Source organism: Malurus melanocephalus, unplaced genomic scaffold (assembly GCF_030028575.1).
Source record: "Malurus melanocephalus ecotype Western Australia unplaced genomic scaffold, MMel_1.1 scaffold_51, whole genome shotgun sequence".
NCBI classification, from domain to species: Eukaryota; Metazoa; Chordata; class Aves; order Passeriformes; family Maluridae; genus Malurus; species Malurus melanocephalus.
In genome coordinates, this window is record NW_026623283.1 from 1,575,784 (window position 1) to 1,595,252 (window position 19,469).

Genomic DNA, 19,469 nt, shown 5'->3' on the forward strand with positions numbered 1-19,469 from the left:
AACCAAGTACACAGGAGAGTGAGAGCTTGAACAAAGCCTGCACCAGAGTTCCCCTGGCTCCTGCTCCTCCCCTGGACTCACCTTAAACCTATGGGACCCATTTCCTGGGCATAAAGCAGATGATCAAGAACAGAGTATCATCATGAAATCACCCCAAGGCACCTGCATTAGTGATTATTCAGTCTAATAAAATCCATGAAGTGAAAATTAGTTTGGTATGTGAAGGAGTTGTGGACTAAGTCTAGAACAGAAGAGAAAACAGAAAAGATTTTACCTAGCAAAGGCAAAAATAATAAATAGCAAACAAAAAAGTTCTGCAAATGACAGGTTATTGAGTGAGAATGATTTAGGAGGAAAACAGTTGCAGTTATAAAGTTGCTTTTGAGAAATGAACTGTTAGGATTAATTCAACTGTGAGCAGGGTAAATAACACTTAGGGATCGATCAATCATTTGATATTTCCAGTGGACAGCTGCACATGAGATAGTAGAGAAACTATTCAGATATAAGAAGAGAGCTTATTTCACAAGGTGTTAGGAGAGCTTGGCTTGCTTGACGAAACAGGGGACATGAAGACTTCTACATGTAAACATATTGAAGGAGTTAGCATCAGGAAAAAGAGAAAAATTCCTGAAAGGCCAGGGTGTGTTGGACTGAGGGGAACTGGAGGGATCATTTTGCAGTAATTGGTGTACTTTCAGCTAAGTGTTAACTGTGTAAACTTTTCTAGTATTAATTTAGCAAAGAGGCTTTCTTATAAGCATAAAAATACTATCTGCCTATGTTGTGATACTGCTCAATTTCTTATTTTGTCTGGTATCAGTTGTTTTTTGCCGTCTCGTAGTGATCAAGTGGCTGGGGAAGAGGAACACAGAGCTTTAAACAATACATCTGGAGTGCTGCTTCCAGTCTGGGCTCCTSAGTACAAGAAGGACAAGGAGAGGGTCCAGTGGAGGGACACAAAGATATAGAGGTCAGGAGCATCTTTCTTATGAGGAGAGACTGAGGGAGCTGGGCCTGTTTAGTCTGTAGAAGAGRAGACTGAGARGGGATCTCATTARTGCATCCTAAAGRMRGGTRCCAAGAAGAYGGTGCCAGACTCTTTTCAGTGGGGCCTGGTGACAGGGTGAGGAGCAATGGCCRTAAACTGAAASACAAGACATTTTACCTCAACATGAGGAAGAGCTTCTTTACATTGAGSGTGGCAGAGCACTGGAACAGGTTGCCCAGGGAGGTCATGGAGTCTCTCTCTYTCTGGAGACATTCCAAAACYMCCTGGAYAYGTTMCTRYGTCACCTCTTCTAGGTGCCCTGCCTTGGCAGCGGGTTGGATTAGATGATCTCCTGAGGTCCCTTCCAACCCCAATSATTCTGTGATTCTACTGAAGTCTGTTGGGCAGAAAAGTCTGTTGGTTTTCTGATTCTTTGAATCTGCTACTCTTCTGTCTACAGAGGGTGAGAATTGATAGCTCTGTGGTATAAATTTAGTCATCGATGACTAACCTGAAACTTAGTTATATAAATGTCAATTTTGCCATATTCTGCTAATTGGATCCATGTTCCAGTGATGTCCTCACTTACCATTCTTAGTTGCTATTTTGATATAGAAGGCAATATGGCATCTGTCTTGCTGGCAAAGGCTTCCGTAAAGTGTTCTGTATAAAGCAAAAAAATTGTATGGAGCCATTAACTTCATTTAAAAGGACAAATCTGAGGAAMGTGTTGGGAACCTTCTTGATTTTATCATGGCCTGAAGACTTAACCACTTCTCAAGTACCATTTGAATTTCTTCACAGAAGACAAAAGCTCCAGATACCACTTACTAACCTTAAACATGCACTGATCTCAAACTCAGTCTACTAATTTCAGTGATGAACATGCATACCCTTTCATGTTCTAAGCATAGGGGACACAATGAACTTCAATAAAAATGTTTGAGCTTTTCTTCATTTYTCTTAAAACTTCCACTGTTTGTTAGGGTTGTCTATTTGTCATAGACAAAAATATCCTTGTCTACCCTTGTTTTTCAATTCCATGTAGTATGTCATATTTTCTGTTTTATGTTTTACTGAGTTCTGTGGAAAGTGCTAGATTATTTGTGTAAACATGAAATTTCTATACAATGTAKCATTGTTTTTAGAAACACCTTCCTGTTTTCTTTAAGTACAAGTTGCTGACATCTTGCTTCATTTGTAAATAGAGCATTAGTGGCCATCAGTGTGATCTCTTATGTCATGACCTAAAAAGAAATTTGAAAAGCTGCATTCCCTCCCTTCTGGAATCCTGGATGATTGCCAGAACTTTGCATTAAAGCCCACAAGCACTGGTACTAGGACAGTTTTTGCCTTAAAAGATAGGTGGAGTTACATGCGGATCACCGCGCCAGCATCTCTGGCGGGATGGAGACAGATTTGCTCTGACAATATAATGCGCTTTGCAAGCTTCTATTTTAAGGATTCTTTTTGCTATGACTTTTTAAAGACTATATTGRACAAGTATTTTGTTTCTCCTAAGAGTCTTACACTTCAGGAGGCCTCAAGTTCATACAGACATTGTTAAATTCTGCAAGTCAAAAAGTGCATGCACCTAGAGAAGTAYTTTTCAGAGTTCTTCTAATAATAGCTCTTCCATATTTTATAGTTAAGCTACTTCATAGTATTCCTTCAGACTGTTACCACTGGGGTAGKTGCAGTCAAGTCTGTGAAGCCCCTGAAAACTGATTCCCTGTGGGACTTTCATCACTCTMCAAATACCCTGGAGTGATCTGCAAAGTCTTGACTTCCATGTTCATCCTCATGATGAGTGAAGGAGGGCAGTGCAAGTGCCAATGGCACATTCCTGTGTTCAACATGCCTTGGATCTGACCTCCACATCTCTTCTTGAATGAGCAGGTGGCTCAGTTTCTGGGCTCTGACAGTTGTTCTAGCACTGAAGCACAGATATCTTTTGTAATGTCTGAGTAGTTGAGTGGTTTGTATTTTGGGAGGCAGGGAAGCAGCAGTATTAATTTGCTGTGTCAGTTTATATAACCTTGGTGACTCAGTGGGTGCATATTATGCTTCCAGTATTGCTTCTTTAACCAACTCRCTGCTGCCTTGCTCTCAGATCTGTCAAATCTGTTCTTATAGGTTAATAAAGCTGAAGAGTGAAATATGGTCTAGTGTTCAGACTTTTAAAGAATATTTAAAACAGAAGTTAATGTGGAATTTAAAGGAGACATTGTAATAGGGTATTTCCAAATAGACAACCATCAGATGTGACCTAAATTGTTATGGGTTGCTTCACTGTAAACATATATTTTCATTTTGACTTGTAGATTTAAGAATAACATTTCTTGGGTTTTTTTGTAAATGCATTCCTACATATGCTTGTAAAATGAAATCTCTCCCATGTTTTTTATTATGTTTTTTACCCCTAGGCTGAGTATCCTCATTCCATTTGCTATTTGGAAATCATTAGACAGGTGTTAGGAAAAGCAGGCCATCAGACTTTAATAGCTGCTGATGTGATTACTATTTTCACTTTAAAAAATGGATTATAATAGCAGTATGCAAGTATATAATTTCTGACCTATTTTGAACAGTAAGTGGAAACTGCTACCTTGCAAACTTCATCAAAATGCAATTCATTCTAGCCTTTTAATACTTCAAATGTTCATATGTGAAGTATTTTGTAATACATTGAGTACAATGCATTTGTATTTAGCCTGGAGAAAAGGCAAGGGAGGTCTTATTGCTCCCTGCAACTGCCTGAAAGATGGGTGTGATGAGATGGGGGTCAGTTTCTACTCGCAGGTAACAAATGACAGGAGAAAAGGAAATGGCCTCCAGTTGCACCTGGGGAGGTTTAAATTGGATATTAGGAAAAGTTCCAAAAGTTCCTTTGTGGAAGGGGTTGTCAAGCATTGGAACAGACTGCCCAGGGAACTGGTTGAGTCATCTTCCACACATTTGTGTGTGTATCCCTGGAAGCACTCAAAATTGTGGATGTGGCACTTGAGGACTCGGTTTAGTGGTAAATGTGGTGGTGCTGGGTTGGTGGCTGGGCTTTGAGGATCTTGGAGGTCTTTTCCAATCTTAATGATTCTATGATTCTATATTAACTAGTTTTATTTTGAAAGTATAGTGTTGATGTATTATCCAGTCTCCGTGCCTTTTTTTCTTTTCTTCTTGACCAAGATTTTAGGCTCTTTATGGTTAGATCTGTCTTTGATACAGCCACTGTTTGATGTCGGTACTCTATTTTCTGTATATAGAAACACATGTATTGTCAAGGGAACTTGTTTAATAAATAAGGCACAGATAAAAAATAATTTTAAGTGAATAATATCAGCAATGATGTTTCAAAATAGGAGGCTTTTTAACCAAATGTCTACAGTTTTATAGAGCATGAAATTATAGTAATGTTGTTACTTTGATTCCTTATGCATGCTTCAATTCTCATTAGCCTTGGATAGTCATATTMTGAACAGATTTAATAGTTTATAAGATAACAACAATAGGTTGAAATTCAGTGCTTGCTGAGCACCTTGGTATAGTACCTGGAGAGAAGATAGATGTACCAACAGAACAGGAATGTTCTTGGTTCATTCCCATCCCCACCTCAAGCTTTGTTCATAATTTCAGATATGTTTAGGAACTGATATTGAGGTGCTTTACCAGATGCTGTCCATGGTGCATTTGTCTTGGAATACCTCATAATCTTTGTMTGTCATGTTCCACAGGTTTTGTTGTTACCCAAGCCCCAGGACAGATTAGATTGTTTCAGTGTTACCATGAGGAGTTTTTTTTCTTAAAATTCTCTTCATTTATCCCACTTGGCCCATCTCGTTTGTGTTTTAAAAGGTGTTCCAAAGTCCCTGGGCATCAGATGTTTAGACCCTCTGATATTGTTTGCAACCCACTTCCATTAAAGTGAATCGTTTACTTGAAAAACAAATTTGGTCTTCATGACTGTGAATGTATTTTTCCCTGCTTGAAGCCAGTGAAATCAAATGTGGTGTCATCTGCTGTAATCTAGAGCAGCAGTGAAGAGATGAGAAATATTCTGCCTAAAGCTGTTGAAAGCTTAGGTCTTAAAATTTGTGATTTTATTTCTCTGTTTCTAACAAATAAAAATAYTTTTGGTTGCTCTAAAACGAGGCAGCAGATCTCTTTTGCCATGGAMTTTGGACCCTGTTGGGGCTGACAAAGCAGATGTAGGATGACAGGAAGAAAGAGAAGGAAACAGGGCAGATATAATAGTGGCCTGAAGGTAAYGTTTTCCCACTGTCATGCCAAATGTGTTGTGAACAAATAATTCATATTTAATAAAGGTTATATTGTGTTCTAATGATACCCTCCTCTAAAATTAGTTGATGTTCGGATTTCAAGAGGCATGTTTTTCAAGCTTAGATGTGAAAGATGAAAAATTGGACACTGAATAGGATCAATCAATTTCTGCTTYTAGTTTAACCTATTGCTTCAAAAGTTAGCAGTTCCTCTTTCTTTTTTAGAATCACTATGCAGTAGGGGCTCTTTGAATTGGTCCAGGCATGGGTGGCTATACCTATTGTAGAGATGCAGTATGTGTTTTTTGTTGCTATAGAAAGTAAAACCTAGTATAGAGAGGTGCTGTTCAGAGAAATAGAGCGAGGGTTAGGAAATTTAACTTTTTCTCAGATCAGTTGCATGTTTGCCATGTGCAGAAAATGTGCATACATTTTGTGAGGTTTAAAGTACTTGTGACTAATTAGTGCTAAAATAGTCTGAAGAATAAAATCAATAATTAGGTTAGCAAGGCCTTGTACATATTCAGGGCTTAAGGAAAATATTATAAATTAAGTGTTCTATATTTTTAGTTGGCCTAAAGGTGTTTAGGTGCTTACAAATGGCAGAAGTCGATTGTTACAGATGTCGGGGCAATTAATTCCTCATTTTATACTGTATTGCAGCACAGGTACAAGTCAGTGCTTGTTGTCCCAAGGTATGGCAGGAGATGTTTAGGACTTGTGTGGCATCCGTGTGCTGGCAAAAAAGGAGGTGGGGGGGAAGGCTGAGMGAGAGATTTCATATAGCTGTGTATGTTGAGAAGAATCATCTCACAGGAAGTATATTTTACAGGTTTCACAGTCCTAATTACAGTGACTTCCCTCTTCAGTCAGCYTCTTTCATTTTTCCCTTCCCCCCTTGTGCTTTTATCAGCTTCCTGAATTTCTGCTTTTTATTCACTCCTCACTGTCACTTTGATGTCTCTGCATCCTTTAGGTGGATTTTCTTTGTTTGCTCAAATAAGATACTGTATCCTAGGTGTCATCTGTCAGGTCATTTTCACCATAGGCATAAGGTTTACTCACKGATGGTCACAAAGCAGAATGTGCTTCCTCATTCAGATACAATAGTTCCTGCAGCCTCTTGGAATTTTGTCTGTCAGAGTAGCTTCAGTAGGGCTGATTTTTTTATAGTGGCTTTTTGTTCGTGGTGTTTGGTTTCAATAAGGCAAAACCTTCTCTGCCTCTGTTTTAAAATTCTTCCTCCCAGTTAGTATTGTTTTTCTTTCCATAAATCATTAAATCTCTACCAGGCTGGAGAAATCCAGAAAGAAGGGTCATATCTAATTTATTATCTTTTTAGGGCAATTGGAGTTGTCAGTTGCCCTTCCCTTCTCCCTCTGCCCCATCCTCATTTCTCTTCCTTTCTATCTCCTTTTCTTTCTCTCTTGTAGTGCTCAACTGAAGCATCAGTAACATCACCCATCTGCTCCACCCTCTCTCGYTTTGTTACATATATTCATTGAGCTATTGGGTTAAGCAACTGATAGGCCTAGGAAATTTTGTCCTGTTTTAGTGATAACAATTCCTCCCAATGAAAAGCATGTGTAAAACTGTGAACATCAAATAAGAGAAAACTCTTAGGTACTAATTATACTCGTTATGAGGATACAGGTGACCTGATTATTTATGCTAACCAGTGAAACTTGTTTAAATATATTTAATACTAATAAATTACTTCATTAATATCCATTAGTCTGTTAATTTCTATGTATTAAGTTAATTATTTAATCTTTTAACATAATGATGCTAGATCTAAGATCTTAGATATGGCTCACATGAGAAAAGATCTGCTAGTTTTTGTACAGTACCTTTAAACCAGCCTACTACAGTACTTGAAAAATTATGATGGGGTCATTTAAATCAGTTTGTTTTGAATAACAAACTTTATAATCATTTATCTGTTACTCCAAGCTAAACCAGAATAAGCACAGGTTTAAAATTACACTGTTAATTTGTGCCCAGTGCTACCATTGCTTAATTAATGACTAAACAGCAAAAATAATTTTGAGTGAGCACAGTTGCTGTTGGGGCTTTAGCTGGACCTGGTGGCTGTTGGTTTTATACCTGATGTAAATTCTGTGCCAGCTTTAGGAGGACAGATGATTGCTGATCCTCTGTAAAAACATCATACAAACACCTTCAGARGGGTTTATTTTTCATAACTCTTAAGTCTAAAGAGTTGTTTTTGTTCCCAGTTTTCTTGGTGTGGCAGTGCCAGTTTGATCTAGTACCAAAAAATCAGGTTTATTGTTTGGTTGAATGGTGATTTGCCTTGACTTTGCAAGACTAGTTTAATCTGGTTGTCTTTAAAGACAAAGCATGCTAAAAATGTCAGAGGAAAAATCTGGAAACTACTGGTTTGTTGTGACCTGGTAGCTTCCCTTCTTTTCAGTAGCAAATGTTTGCTACCACATGAAATGCTGGAAGATTTAAAGTGTGAGACATTTGTCAGAATCGAAAAAAAGAGGAAAGTGAGCCCAGCTACACCCTCTTCTTTCTTTTGTAGTTTACAGACTGTAAAGAAGGAATGGTTTTGGTGTTCTTCCCTTCTGTCCATGTTGTATGGGTTGCTCCTCAAATTGTCTTTAAATCYTTTAAAAAACAAATAGACATTTAGAGTTGTAGAAACTGATTTGAATTGGCAGTAAAATTATGGAAGGGCTTTGACACTGTAGATAAAGATTATCTTTATTCTACCTTCRGTGTTGCAAGTTTGAATAGTTTAGAAGATGGCACACAAATAAGTCAGCAAGCCAGTGGTGCAGATCATCTTTCAAGATTCTTTTTTTTTCCCTTCAATATCTCAAATATTTTTCAAGTATATTAAAAGAATTTAATCTTCTAATTGAGTGTTTTAATGACAGCTAATATTTTGCAAKTTGGAAGTTCTGTCAGGGCTGCTTTTTTCTTATGGTCTGTTATTTGTGAGCTACAGACCATTTAATATTCTGTTAAAAATTAAGAAGCAAGTGGAATGGTTTTGAGTATATGAAAACTAGATGCATGAAAGAAAGCTTAAAAGGTTTCATTAAAAATTTAAAACTCAGTGTCCTTTCTTTAGAACTGACACACTGAATATTGCTTTACCTCTGAATCACAGCCCATGTGCTAACTAATGTTTTTCACATTTTAATTTTAAAGTTGTTCAGTGAAAAAACCCACTGTGTATATTTCTGCACTTAGCATCAGATGCCCTGTTTCTTGCCATAGAAAGTCTTTTCATAGTAGGAAATTAGGAATTTTAACTTTAAAAATATAGTAATATATTCTCAAAATATGGCTTTTTGTGCAGCCAGATTGTTCTTTTTGAAATGCAATACAGCTTTTGTTTTAGTTGTCTTCCTTTTATTGTGCCTGTATAATTGTCACTGTCCAATTGGCTGAATTTAAAAGCAACCCATTAACTGAAAAACACTTTTATAAGAGACTATTATAATGTAGCTTGAAGAGATCTGTTTTACAGTGTTATAAAAAGTATGGAAAAGACATGCCATTGCTAATGTAACTTTATTTGAATAATGGGAGAGGCCATGGGACATTTCCATGGGGTCTCTCAAATTGTTAGAGGATGCAGCCTCCTTTTTATCCTAATTTCCCCGATGCATTTCCCTCTCTTTTCCCATTGGCTGAGATACTGGAGAGGTACAGACTTCCCAAATCCCCTAATACAGACCCCCATTTAATGTGCCTTTTCTTAGTGCCTCTGTTCTTCTACTCTAAGTCCAGGGATTTAGCATGGCAACAGTCTCTGTCAATTAGTGGAATTCCTACAGAATTTATGGTTCCTCCCATTGCTTCTTTCACCTGTCAGTATCTGGCCTTATCTACCAGCAGGTCCCACAGTTTGTAAAGACATCTCCCTCTCATTCCCTTCATGGAAAACTGCATGTATTTAAAAATTCCTCAGCTGGTAACACATCTCTAGTAGCTGTCTGTCTGTCAGCAAATCAGTCCCCTCGTGTTTAGATGCTCCTGGATGCTGGTTTGTTAGAGAGAATGCTATTTTAGATCTTGTTTCACTAATGATATCAAACAAAAGTGTTTTGCTTATCACTAGGATTTCTAAAGAAAATCTGTAGTGTAATTCATTTGGGACATTAACCAAACARTATTGAACTGGACTAGACTTGTAATCTAATGGTTCTTTTTCTAAGACATAAACTCAGCATTAATTGGATGAATGAATAGCAAATTTTTTTGCTTGCATTGGAGAGATTGTTTTGACAGAAATTGAATAGGAAATAGACTAAGTTGTCAAGAAAAAAATATTTCAAGCATGTTGTATGTGCTACTGATATAATGATTGKCTTATGGTCTTCTTAAAATATTGCTGTATATGAAATTTTGGTGTAAACAAATAAAGCTTCTACCTGAGGGAGTGTTATTTCACTGGTGGCCCTGCAGTTCTGGCTACGTGAATATTTAGTTTTAATTTGTATATTTTCTCATCTGTTATAATTAGCTTAAAATAGAAAGAAAGAAATTGTAAATCCAAAGGAGGCCACCAAGATTAGAGGGATAGAGCACCTCCCCTACAAGGAAAGGCAGAGARAATTGGGATTTTTTAGCCTGGAAAAGAGAAAGCTTTGGGCTGACCTAATTGCAGCCTTCCAGTACCTGGAGGGAGCCTATAGGAAAGACAAGGAGGGAAAGATGTCAGGAGTGACTTTTTGGAAGAGCATGTACTGACAGGACAAGGAGTGATGGATTCAAACTGAAAGRTAATAGGTTTGGATTTGATACTAGGAAAAAATTCTTTTCTGTGAGGATGGTGAAACACTGAAACAGGTTGCCCAGGGAAGTTGCAAATGCCTATTCCTTTGAAGTGTTCAAGGCCAGGTTGGATGGAGCTCTGAGTAACCTGGTCTAGTGGAAAGTCATGGCAGGGGTTGGAACTAGATGATCTTTAAAGTCTCTTCCAGCTCAGTCATTTTATATAGAATCATTCTGTGATTCTGTGATATGTTTCTATGATCTGCAAACAAATATAGTTTGCATAATAAATACAGAAAGCTTTACCAAGCATGTGAAAAGAACAAATTCTCTTTCAACTAGTGATCTGAAAGGTTCTTTTTTTTTCTGTTCTGATTAAGCAATTATTGGTTATGTTAACCTAAGACTTGCATTAAAGTAAAAAACCCCCAAAAAAACGAAATCCCTCCCAAGGTCTAAAATCTTTCATTGTCAATGTAAAATAAGTCAAGTTAGATTGATCTGTACTAAGACTACAAATCTGCAGCTCATTCCTTTTGGCTCTGAAGCTTGTAGGACTGCTTGACAGGATCTACCCCTCCCTCCAAAAAGAGAGGTATAATTGCATGTTCAGTCAGAAAACTGGTTATTGTGAAAGAKGTTCATGGAGTTAAACCCTCATTTTGTTTTATTAAGAAAGAAGGCAAAWTTTTTTTTGCCTTTGCTTTTTGAGGCAATATTTAGTGCAGCACTGAATGGTGATGTTCTGTGTGTCTGAAGATGGTTGCAGTTTGGAGCTGGGTGTTACTCTTAAGGACAAGTAAAAACTGATACCTGCCAACTGATTTGCCATGTCGTGGAACCCATGTTTTCAACCTGTGCACAATGTGTTGTGACAGCAAAACAGTATCTCATCATTAATTCACGTGCCTACACATGCACRTAATTTGGTCTAGAAGGCAAATGGCTCACAGTTGTGCAAAGGTTAACATTGGCACTATTCTTGTCGCAGCTATTTGCCTGTCTTTGAAAGCCTTCTAATTCCAAAGCAAGGGTGGTTATCTTTTTGGAATGGAAAATAGTCATTAAATTGTTCGATAGATCAATTTGTACTTGGACAATGGGATATTATTAATCTTACTTGGGACAGTTTCATGGACCTTTGGAAACATGAATAGAATACTGCAGTGCTGTGGCTTCTATTTTAAGTACTTTGGGTTTASATTTGCTATCGATTAGTTTTTCCATTTGAAAATTAGTATTTTTGAGGTAAGGCTGAAAAAACAGTAATTGGAGAGCATATGCATTAAATACAGAATTTCATGACAGCAGAATTGTGCTGAATCATTTGAGCTGTTTTCAGGTACAATTTCTATAATAGTGGGATTTTTCAGTAATGTGTAGTAGCTAGGTTTTCAAGACAGATCATCTTCACAAATAAATGTACTAAAGGTACATGCCACATTGTCAGGTTTATTTATAGTGGAAATACATACTTTGCAGCTCACTAACTAAATTATTATTCTTACATACGGTAAATAGTTGATTTATAGGGAGGCAAAAAATAAAGGTGTGAGCTCAAATGTTTGCCTGCTTTTTTTTTTAACTTCCCACACTAAGGAGGTTCAGCTTAATGTTATCCCTCCCTCCTTCCCTGGTCATTTTTTATTCTCTTTAGTTGGATAGGAATCTGACTAAAGGAGAAATCAGGGACGTAGTAGACCCTCTTGTTAACAGAGCCTGTCCTGGTGTAAGATAAGGGAAGGCTTGTGGTACTCATATCCCACTGAATTCACATTGCTAAATCCTGTCTTCTAGACATTGCTGTTYTTGGGACCATAAAGGAAATTGAACCAGAAAAATGGAACATGGTGGAYTGTAGATTTGTTAACTCAGGAGTAGTCAGGCACGTGGCTGAAGGAGAGAATCCCCCTCCAAAGCTTTTGCTGTAACATTTCCATACTTTGCATGACATGAAGCAAGTGTGGAAAAACCACACCCCAAATCTGCTGTAGAGCAGTATATCCATGGTGATTTTCACTGTAGTTAAGACCAATTAAAATGATTCTAAAGTTGTTCCTGCTTACTACATTTGCAGGCATAAAAATATGTCTGCTCTTAATATAAAAAAAAAAATAAATTGAGAAACAGACAAATGTACTCAGGTTTTGGGATGTTTTTAGTGACAAATGAAGTGGACAAAAATATTCTTACTGTTTCTAAACCACAGTAGMTCTAGTTCTAAACTGAGAGTCCACTGTGGTGGTGTGGAACACCTTGCACAGCAGTCCCTCAGCATGGTGTATTTTTAATCACAAATGTCATTTTAATTTCTGGGGTTTTTTAATCCTAGATGTATTTACATTTTTAGAACTYACTTTTGCTCATTTGCTCTTTGGTGGAATGTATTTTTAGTCTCTCTTAATTATGATGATTTCCTGGTAGCCAGATAAAGTTTGGAGTTCTGTGGAAACCTTTTCCRAAGCTATTTCCTGTGGAACTGGTCAGAAGCTGCCTCTTCCTCCAGGTGGTGCCTCAGTAACTGGAATCCTGGCAGCTCTTTTCTGTGGTTTATTCTGATATTTATTTAAGCTTATCCTTTATATTCCAAGGATTTCAAGTAAGCAATTTGTTTGTTTAAAGAGAATATTCAAGATAAGCCAACTTGTTGATACTGCTTGCTGGGAATGTTAAAAATAATTTCTCTGCACTGGTAAAACCTCTGYTTTTCCTCTTGACTAGATTGTTTGTGGGCTACTTAGAACTTTCATATTCGGATGCAATCTATAAAACCCCTAGGCAGATATTATCAAGAAGAACATACAGTTATTTTTAATGACTGATTTTTTTTATAATCTTAATTTTAGTGCAACATTTCCTCTTGAAAATTCAGGCTTTTGAGACAGTAAATCTCATTTGTAAGAGTGCATATTTTTTCCAACACAGATGATCTTTCTGTCACTGTGTGAAATCCTGACTTCACATTCTAGTGAATCAGGACTTATTTTTTTTAATTGTAATTACTTGAATATACCTTTGGTAAAAGCAAATTGCTTTGTAAAGAGACTGTTAAAGTTTAAAAACAGTTTAAAAACAGCTAGATCTTGTAGTTTTCACTTCTTTTACTTTGCATGGAAAGGAAACATCTTATGTGGAAGAAAGTCTGTGTGCACCTAGATCACTTATTCTACTTTTTTATCCCCAAGTTTTGCCAACACACTCTCTCACCTGTCAGCAACTTACAGTGCCAAAGTGCTCTGCACATCCTCCCTTACAGTATCTACATGTATTCTAGATTCTGTCAAGTATAAATTAAACATTTTTGAGGAAGACTGCAATCTTTGAAGCACTCCCCAGTGTCTTGTCTTGCTTTGATATTTTTAGTTGAAAGGGTCTGTAACGAGGCAGTTGCAGTTATGTTGCTAAGTCATAATGCACTTGAAAAGCTTCTTGGCTGTCTGCCTTTCATTGTCTGCTTTTATGATTTTATAGTTCTGATTTTTGAGGAGGTTTGGTTGTTCACTGAGTAGCCAGCTTACTGATAGRTTTTGACAATCTCACAGTGTTCCTGCAGCCAAGGGGTGATGTTACAGTCTGCATGGTTGGACAGAAGGTGGATGGACCAGCTGGGTGGGAGTGGGGTGTTTATGGGTCATGCCCTTCCTGGGGGCTGGGGCCAGAAGCCACCACTCTGTCCCAGAGGAGATGGAGGGCTCTTGCACTGAGCTTGAGAATGACCCCAGCTCCATGGAAAAGCCCTGGGGCTCCTGTGGGCAGCAAGCTGGTGCCAGCCTGCAGCACATCTGGCAGCAGGGAAGGCCYGGGCACCCTGGGCCATGTGAATGGGAACGTGGCCAGGAGATCAAGGGAAGGGATTATCATGTACCCTGCCTGTCTTCATGCTGTGTCCAGCCCAGAAGGAACATCAAAAAGCAGGAGTGAGTTCAGTGAGGGGCTGCTTGAAACTTTGATATCTGTAGCAAAAGCAAAAAATCCCACAAAGAATGTGTGCATGCATTTCATGGTCTGGTTGGATGAGTCTACAAATAGCAAATGAACGGTAGAGGGAGGAAAAAGTGGCATTTTTTTGTGTTCCTCTAGGTCTTTCTSTCTTTAGGCCAGATGCATTTATGGGTTCTACTTCACATGAGATATAAAGTTACATAATAAATTAATTGAAGGGAAGTAAACTGGTTGTGTAACAGTCTGAGAGCACCAAAAAGCCATCTATTTGGACAGCTTGACATCTYTCATCTCGGGTCTAAGGAATATGCTGGCCATGTAAACAACCACTGTTTTCAGTTGCTGATTTTTTTTTTAATTTATTTTTTTGTAGTTATTCTTCTAACTTATTCTGGGAATCTGTTGTGCATGGGTGGAAAATGTTTTAGATTAAAGCATTAAATGGTTACTTCGTTGGTTGGATAGAAACCTTAGGTACTGCAGCAGATTTTAAATTTTAGGAAGTGTCACCCAGGCCTGGGAGTRATACCAGGAAATGGTGTCCTCTACACTTGGGGTGTATGGTTGTGAGCTATTGTAATTTGTTCCTTTGGAGTTTGGGCTCTCCTGGTGTTTTGTTCAAACACTGAAGATACAGGTCAGAGGAGTTAGGCTTTGGGTTGTACCTTGATGGCGAGGGGGGTGAGCTGTGGGACTGTTCCTGGGCATGGTGCAGAAGGCTGTGCCTCAGCGCATGACTGTTCACTTTTTAAKAAAAAAATTGTCTGCATTTAGTGCCTGTTCTCTTAAAAGTTATAGCTGGTRGGGAATTAGTCATCTTTTATTTTGGTTATTGGGGCAACTCCTGTATGTCTGCATCWAATTGTGCCTTAGCATTTTCTGTGTAGTCTTTTTTTTTCCTATGCACAGCAGTGTGGTAGAGAAATAGGTGCAGTAGCTAATTGAAAAGTACAATTTTAGGGTGAAAGGAAAAATACAATAGTATTTTAAGTGTGCCAAGTCTCAGTTTACATTCTGGGAAGAATGTCTATGACCAATGTTGGGTGGCATATGGATGATACTTTTGTCTTTCTTGGAGCTCCTTTGGTGCTGTCTCTATTCAGTGTTTCATAAACTACATTTGGCTTATGGAAAATGTAATTCTGAATAGCTTTTAAAAGAAATAATGTGCCTATTTTCTTTGGTTTCACGTTTGACTGTTGGCTTCACCTACCCATCCTTAGCATGTCTGACAACAAACAGAAACCCCAAATGTAGCAGTTCGGCTTTGCTTAGCCAAGCACATTTGATGACACCTGRCAGGGTGTGAAATCACGCAGCAAGSTTCTAGATGTTAATTCTCCATCTGATTTTGGAGCACAAGTCCATGAGACCATTTCAGTCTCATATTTACATTTTCCTGTGGAACATGTCAACACAGCAGGCAGCTGTTGCCATTCAGCTTTGGCCAGTGACAATTTCAGCAGTTAACAGGGCATTTTAGGCAAAAGTTAAAAACAAACCACTCAGTGTTGAGAAAGAAATTGTATCAGTTTCATGTCACTTGGATACCATCTCTGTTTTGGGGTTACAAATACCCTGAATTACTAATCTAGAGTGCAAAACTGTCAGAATATATTAAGAGAGAGACAGAAAATTCCCATTGTCAGTGGGAGCCTCTGGCTTTTATTATTACAATTGAATAGCATTTCTGCATCATAGACAATGTTATTAATAATTGCTCATCATCCAGGACTGTAGTAAAGGAATTGCTCCAGGGGACATGGAGTCATCATATACCACAGTGTAATTGATAATAAAGACATGTTGCCTTCAGGGAAGATACTTTCCTTTTTATACACTGATGTCTTATTTCTGAAATCTCCTTTAAGAAAGAGATTTCCCCTTGTTTACTAATATTTYAATGAATATCTGGTGTGTCAGTCCAGTTTCCTGGCTTCTTTTGGCATCTACCACAGCTCAGTTGTCTCTGTGTATGATCTGTGACCTTGATGCAGGCAACAGAGTGTATTAACTGCTCTCTGATGCTTTGCTTGGTTTAATAAAACATGTTTTGCATTTGGRTAATAATCTCCATAATGGTAAATGCTTTTAATGAATTTCTGTGCTGTAAAATATCATTAACGTAACATTTTTCCTGGAAAACTGACACRGTGCTTGTCCTAGAAAACCTTACATTCCCTCAGCATTTATCCATGTGGATGCCATATTCCAGCTGAGTCTGTCTGGCRTGTGAAAGCTTGGACATTTTTCACCCAGTGGTATTTGCTGGAGCTTTCCCTAATGGGCAGAATGGAACAGACCAGCAGCTCTTCTTGCCACCCCCTCCCTTCTATCAGCAGCTCAGCTAGAAAATTCCTTTTTTATCACAAGCAGAGTGCTCATGAGACCAGGAAAGTGAACAGAGAACTCTGGGAAAAGGGTTCTAGATTACATATTCCTCCTAAAGAGCAAATTTTCTGAAGCATATTCTAACATTCTGGCTGCAATGAGTATTTCAATAGCAACCAAATCTTTTTCTTCTAGAAGATTTTATTCTTCAATAAAGAATACAATTTCTTTTCTCCTTGTCCAGTCTAGAGCAAAAAAAAAGGGGGGAAGAAGTTCTTCTAATGATATTCTATTGTTTCCTTTGCTGCATGTATCTGTAGGATATTCTTCAAGGGATTTTTCCATTCTGTCTGAAGGCTGACAAAGCCACAATCTCAGGCACACACACACACACACACACACACACACACACACACATATATGTATGTGTATTTATATGTGTGTACATAGAAGTATATATTTGTATCTTCCCACTTGCATTGTGGCGGAAATGTGCTGCAGTCTTCAGATGAAAAGTTGCTTTTGTGTGCACTAGGTGCWTATGACTCCAGAAGCATTAATATCTGAGCTTTTTTTTGGCAGAATCTGAAATTCCAGTTTTTGATGGATAATATTCTCAGGTGTTCCTGCTTATACAGCTCAGGAAATTTGCATCTTGCCTGAAGATAAATAGTTATGACATCACTTTAATGTTAAGGTTATGCTGCCTAATAGAGTATTTCTATCCTGGCTTAAAATAGAGAGACCTGCTTTTATTGCASCCTGTGTTAACAGTCTGTAGTAACAGTCTGTCAGTTTGTTTTGCACTGGTCCTGTAGGTTTTAAGWTGGAGTTTGGGGCAATACATCTGCAATATTTGATTTGTTTGTTTGTTTGTTTTGTGCCCAGCTGAACTCGATGCTGAACATGCGCAGAAGGTTTTGGACATGGAGCACACCCAGCAGATGAAGCTAAAGGAGCGCCAGAAGTTCTTTGAAGAAGCCTTCCAGCAGGACATGGAGCAATACCTTTCCACAGGATACTTGCAGATAGCAGAGAGGAGAGGCAAGTTGTAAAATACCTTTCTGTGTAATGCACAAACTCCCAACTTGGAGAGTGTTGTTGAGGGGGCAGAGTCAGCAGTGGTTTTAATCCTTACAAAGGAACCACTGCAAAAAATGTCCAAATTCTTCCTTGGAACTGGGACTTCAGATAAGGCTTTTTAACAAACTCTCTGTCCCAGGGGTACTGGGTACCTTAGAAAATTAGTCAGGCTCTGTTCCTAGTCTGAGGAAATGCAGAGCACTGAACTACATCTAGAGTAGCGTTTTTTTCTGCAGCTGAAGAATGCATCTATATAAAGATATGGATGGAGGCAGCTACTTTGTTCACTGGAGTTCCAAAGCCTGGGATTGTCACCTGACAAGGARATGCCTCAGAAAAATTTGAGAAGTGCAGAGTAAAGCTCAGTGTAGTATTTGAGAGCARTTCCCAGGTGGCAGCTCTTTCCCACTGGCAGTGATTAGGACACAGGAGGTCTCATTAAGAGCTCTCCTCATTAATGAGATGATGCAGGTCTGGCATCTCTGGACTGGTTAAAGCACTAGGATGCCAGAAACTACAGGCARTTCTGTGTGGGAGGTTTCCATCTGTTGGGCCAAAATTCAGGGASTGTTGGACCAGTAAAGAAGCCAGTGGGAAATTATGCATTTATGTGGCAGGAAAAAATGTAGAGATTCTATCCCTGCTCCAAGTGCAGTTCTGCTATCGTTTGTAATGTCAGAGCAGGGAATACAATCCAAGKTTTCCATTTCTCTGCATGAGTACTATAAATACTCATCTGCAAGATGCTCTGCATGGGTGGCTAGGGAGAGGTGGGATGTGCAAATCTAAATTCACAATCAGAGGAGGAACTGAATTTGAGTCTCCAGCTTTCTGTAATGGTATATTAGACTAAAAGTGGGCATTGTCATGAGCTATGTGTACTGGGGACACAGCTTTGTTAGGCTGCCTAACAGTACAGTAACAGTAACAGYTAGAGGCTCTTTAGTATAATGTGGAACCCATGTGTATCAAAGTGACTATTTWAATGAAAGATTTGGACCTGCAGTAGATATAAAACTGCAGAGCTATAGCATATTTGGAAAAAAAACCCCAGTCAAATGATGGGATTTCATCCCAGTTCACCGATGAAAAGCTTTCAATAATGTAATTGTCAAATTTAGGTAAACCAGGAAGCTGTTCATTGTAATATTTGATATTATGCAGCAACTAGATTTAACCCTGAATGGCCCTGAACTTTACTTGTTTTTTGTTAGCATATTTTGCTGTTCAAGGAAAAAGATGCTCATCCAAATATGTACTTCCCTTCCAAACTGTTAGTACTGTATTGACAGTAAATTGCTTGAGTAATTAATAATGTGAAATCCYCATGCTGACAGAAGATACTGGGCGTGAGCTTGGGTTCCACAGACTACTGTCATTTCTTAAAATAATTGAGAGAGGAAGAACAGCTGTTCTCTGTTAACATTAATCCTCATTTCTGAATTTCTGTGTCCCCTGTATATTGACATTTAGGGATTGTGTGCTTAAATGTGTTTGKTTTTTTCTAAAAAGACTTCTGGTTCAGAGAATTGAAAAGGACTGTTCCAAAATGGAAAGTTTCAATCTTTGTCCCTGAGTCCCATCTCAGCTTATTTCTGAGAAGGTTATTGCTATAAATACCATTGCTAAAAATGTTTTGGTTTACAAAAGCAGTAATRGATGTTAGTTTCACAACAAAGATTGCAGAGAGTGCTCTTGGATTTGGGCTGAGGTTGCTGCTGAGCAGCTCCTGTGGCTGGGCTCCCTCCATCCCTAAGTTTAATTATTGTTAAAGCACACAATTCCAGCAGCCTCTGAAGCCTTGGTGGGTAATAACATCGTGTAGCTGATTGTCACTTTGCTCACTGCACTGTTTCTCCTGCAGAACCGATTGGCAGTATGTCCTCCATGGAGGTGAACGTGGACATGCTGGAGCAGATGGACCTAATGGACATGTCTGACCAGGAAGCACTCGATGTCTTTTTAAACTCAGGAAGCGAAGACAATAATGTGCTGTCTCCCATGCTGGGTATGGTACTTGTCATGACAGCCTGCTTAGAGGCAAAGTGATAAATCACCAGAACTGCTCTCATTTGTAACGGGTGATGTTA

At 38.4% G+C, this 19,469-nt stretch overlaps 1 protein-coding gene across 3 annotated transcripts in view; it reads left to right on the forward strand.

Annotated features, from left to right (window-relative positions):
- The window catches only part of DTNBP1 (dystrobrevin binding protein 1), a 66,220-nt gene that overhangs the window by 42,131 nt on the left and 4,620 nt on the right, over positions 1-19,469 (forward strand). For all 3 annotated transcript variants that reach the window (XM_057365341.1, XM_057365342.1, XM_057365343.1), the window contains exons 8-9: positions 17,185-17,340; positions 19,244-19,387. In XM_057365341.1, the coding sequence (XP_057221324.1) occupies positions 17,185-17,340; positions 19,244-19,387 (300 nt within the window). The remainder of the gene's footprint in view (positions 1-17,184; positions 17,341-19,243; positions 19,388-19,469) is intronic.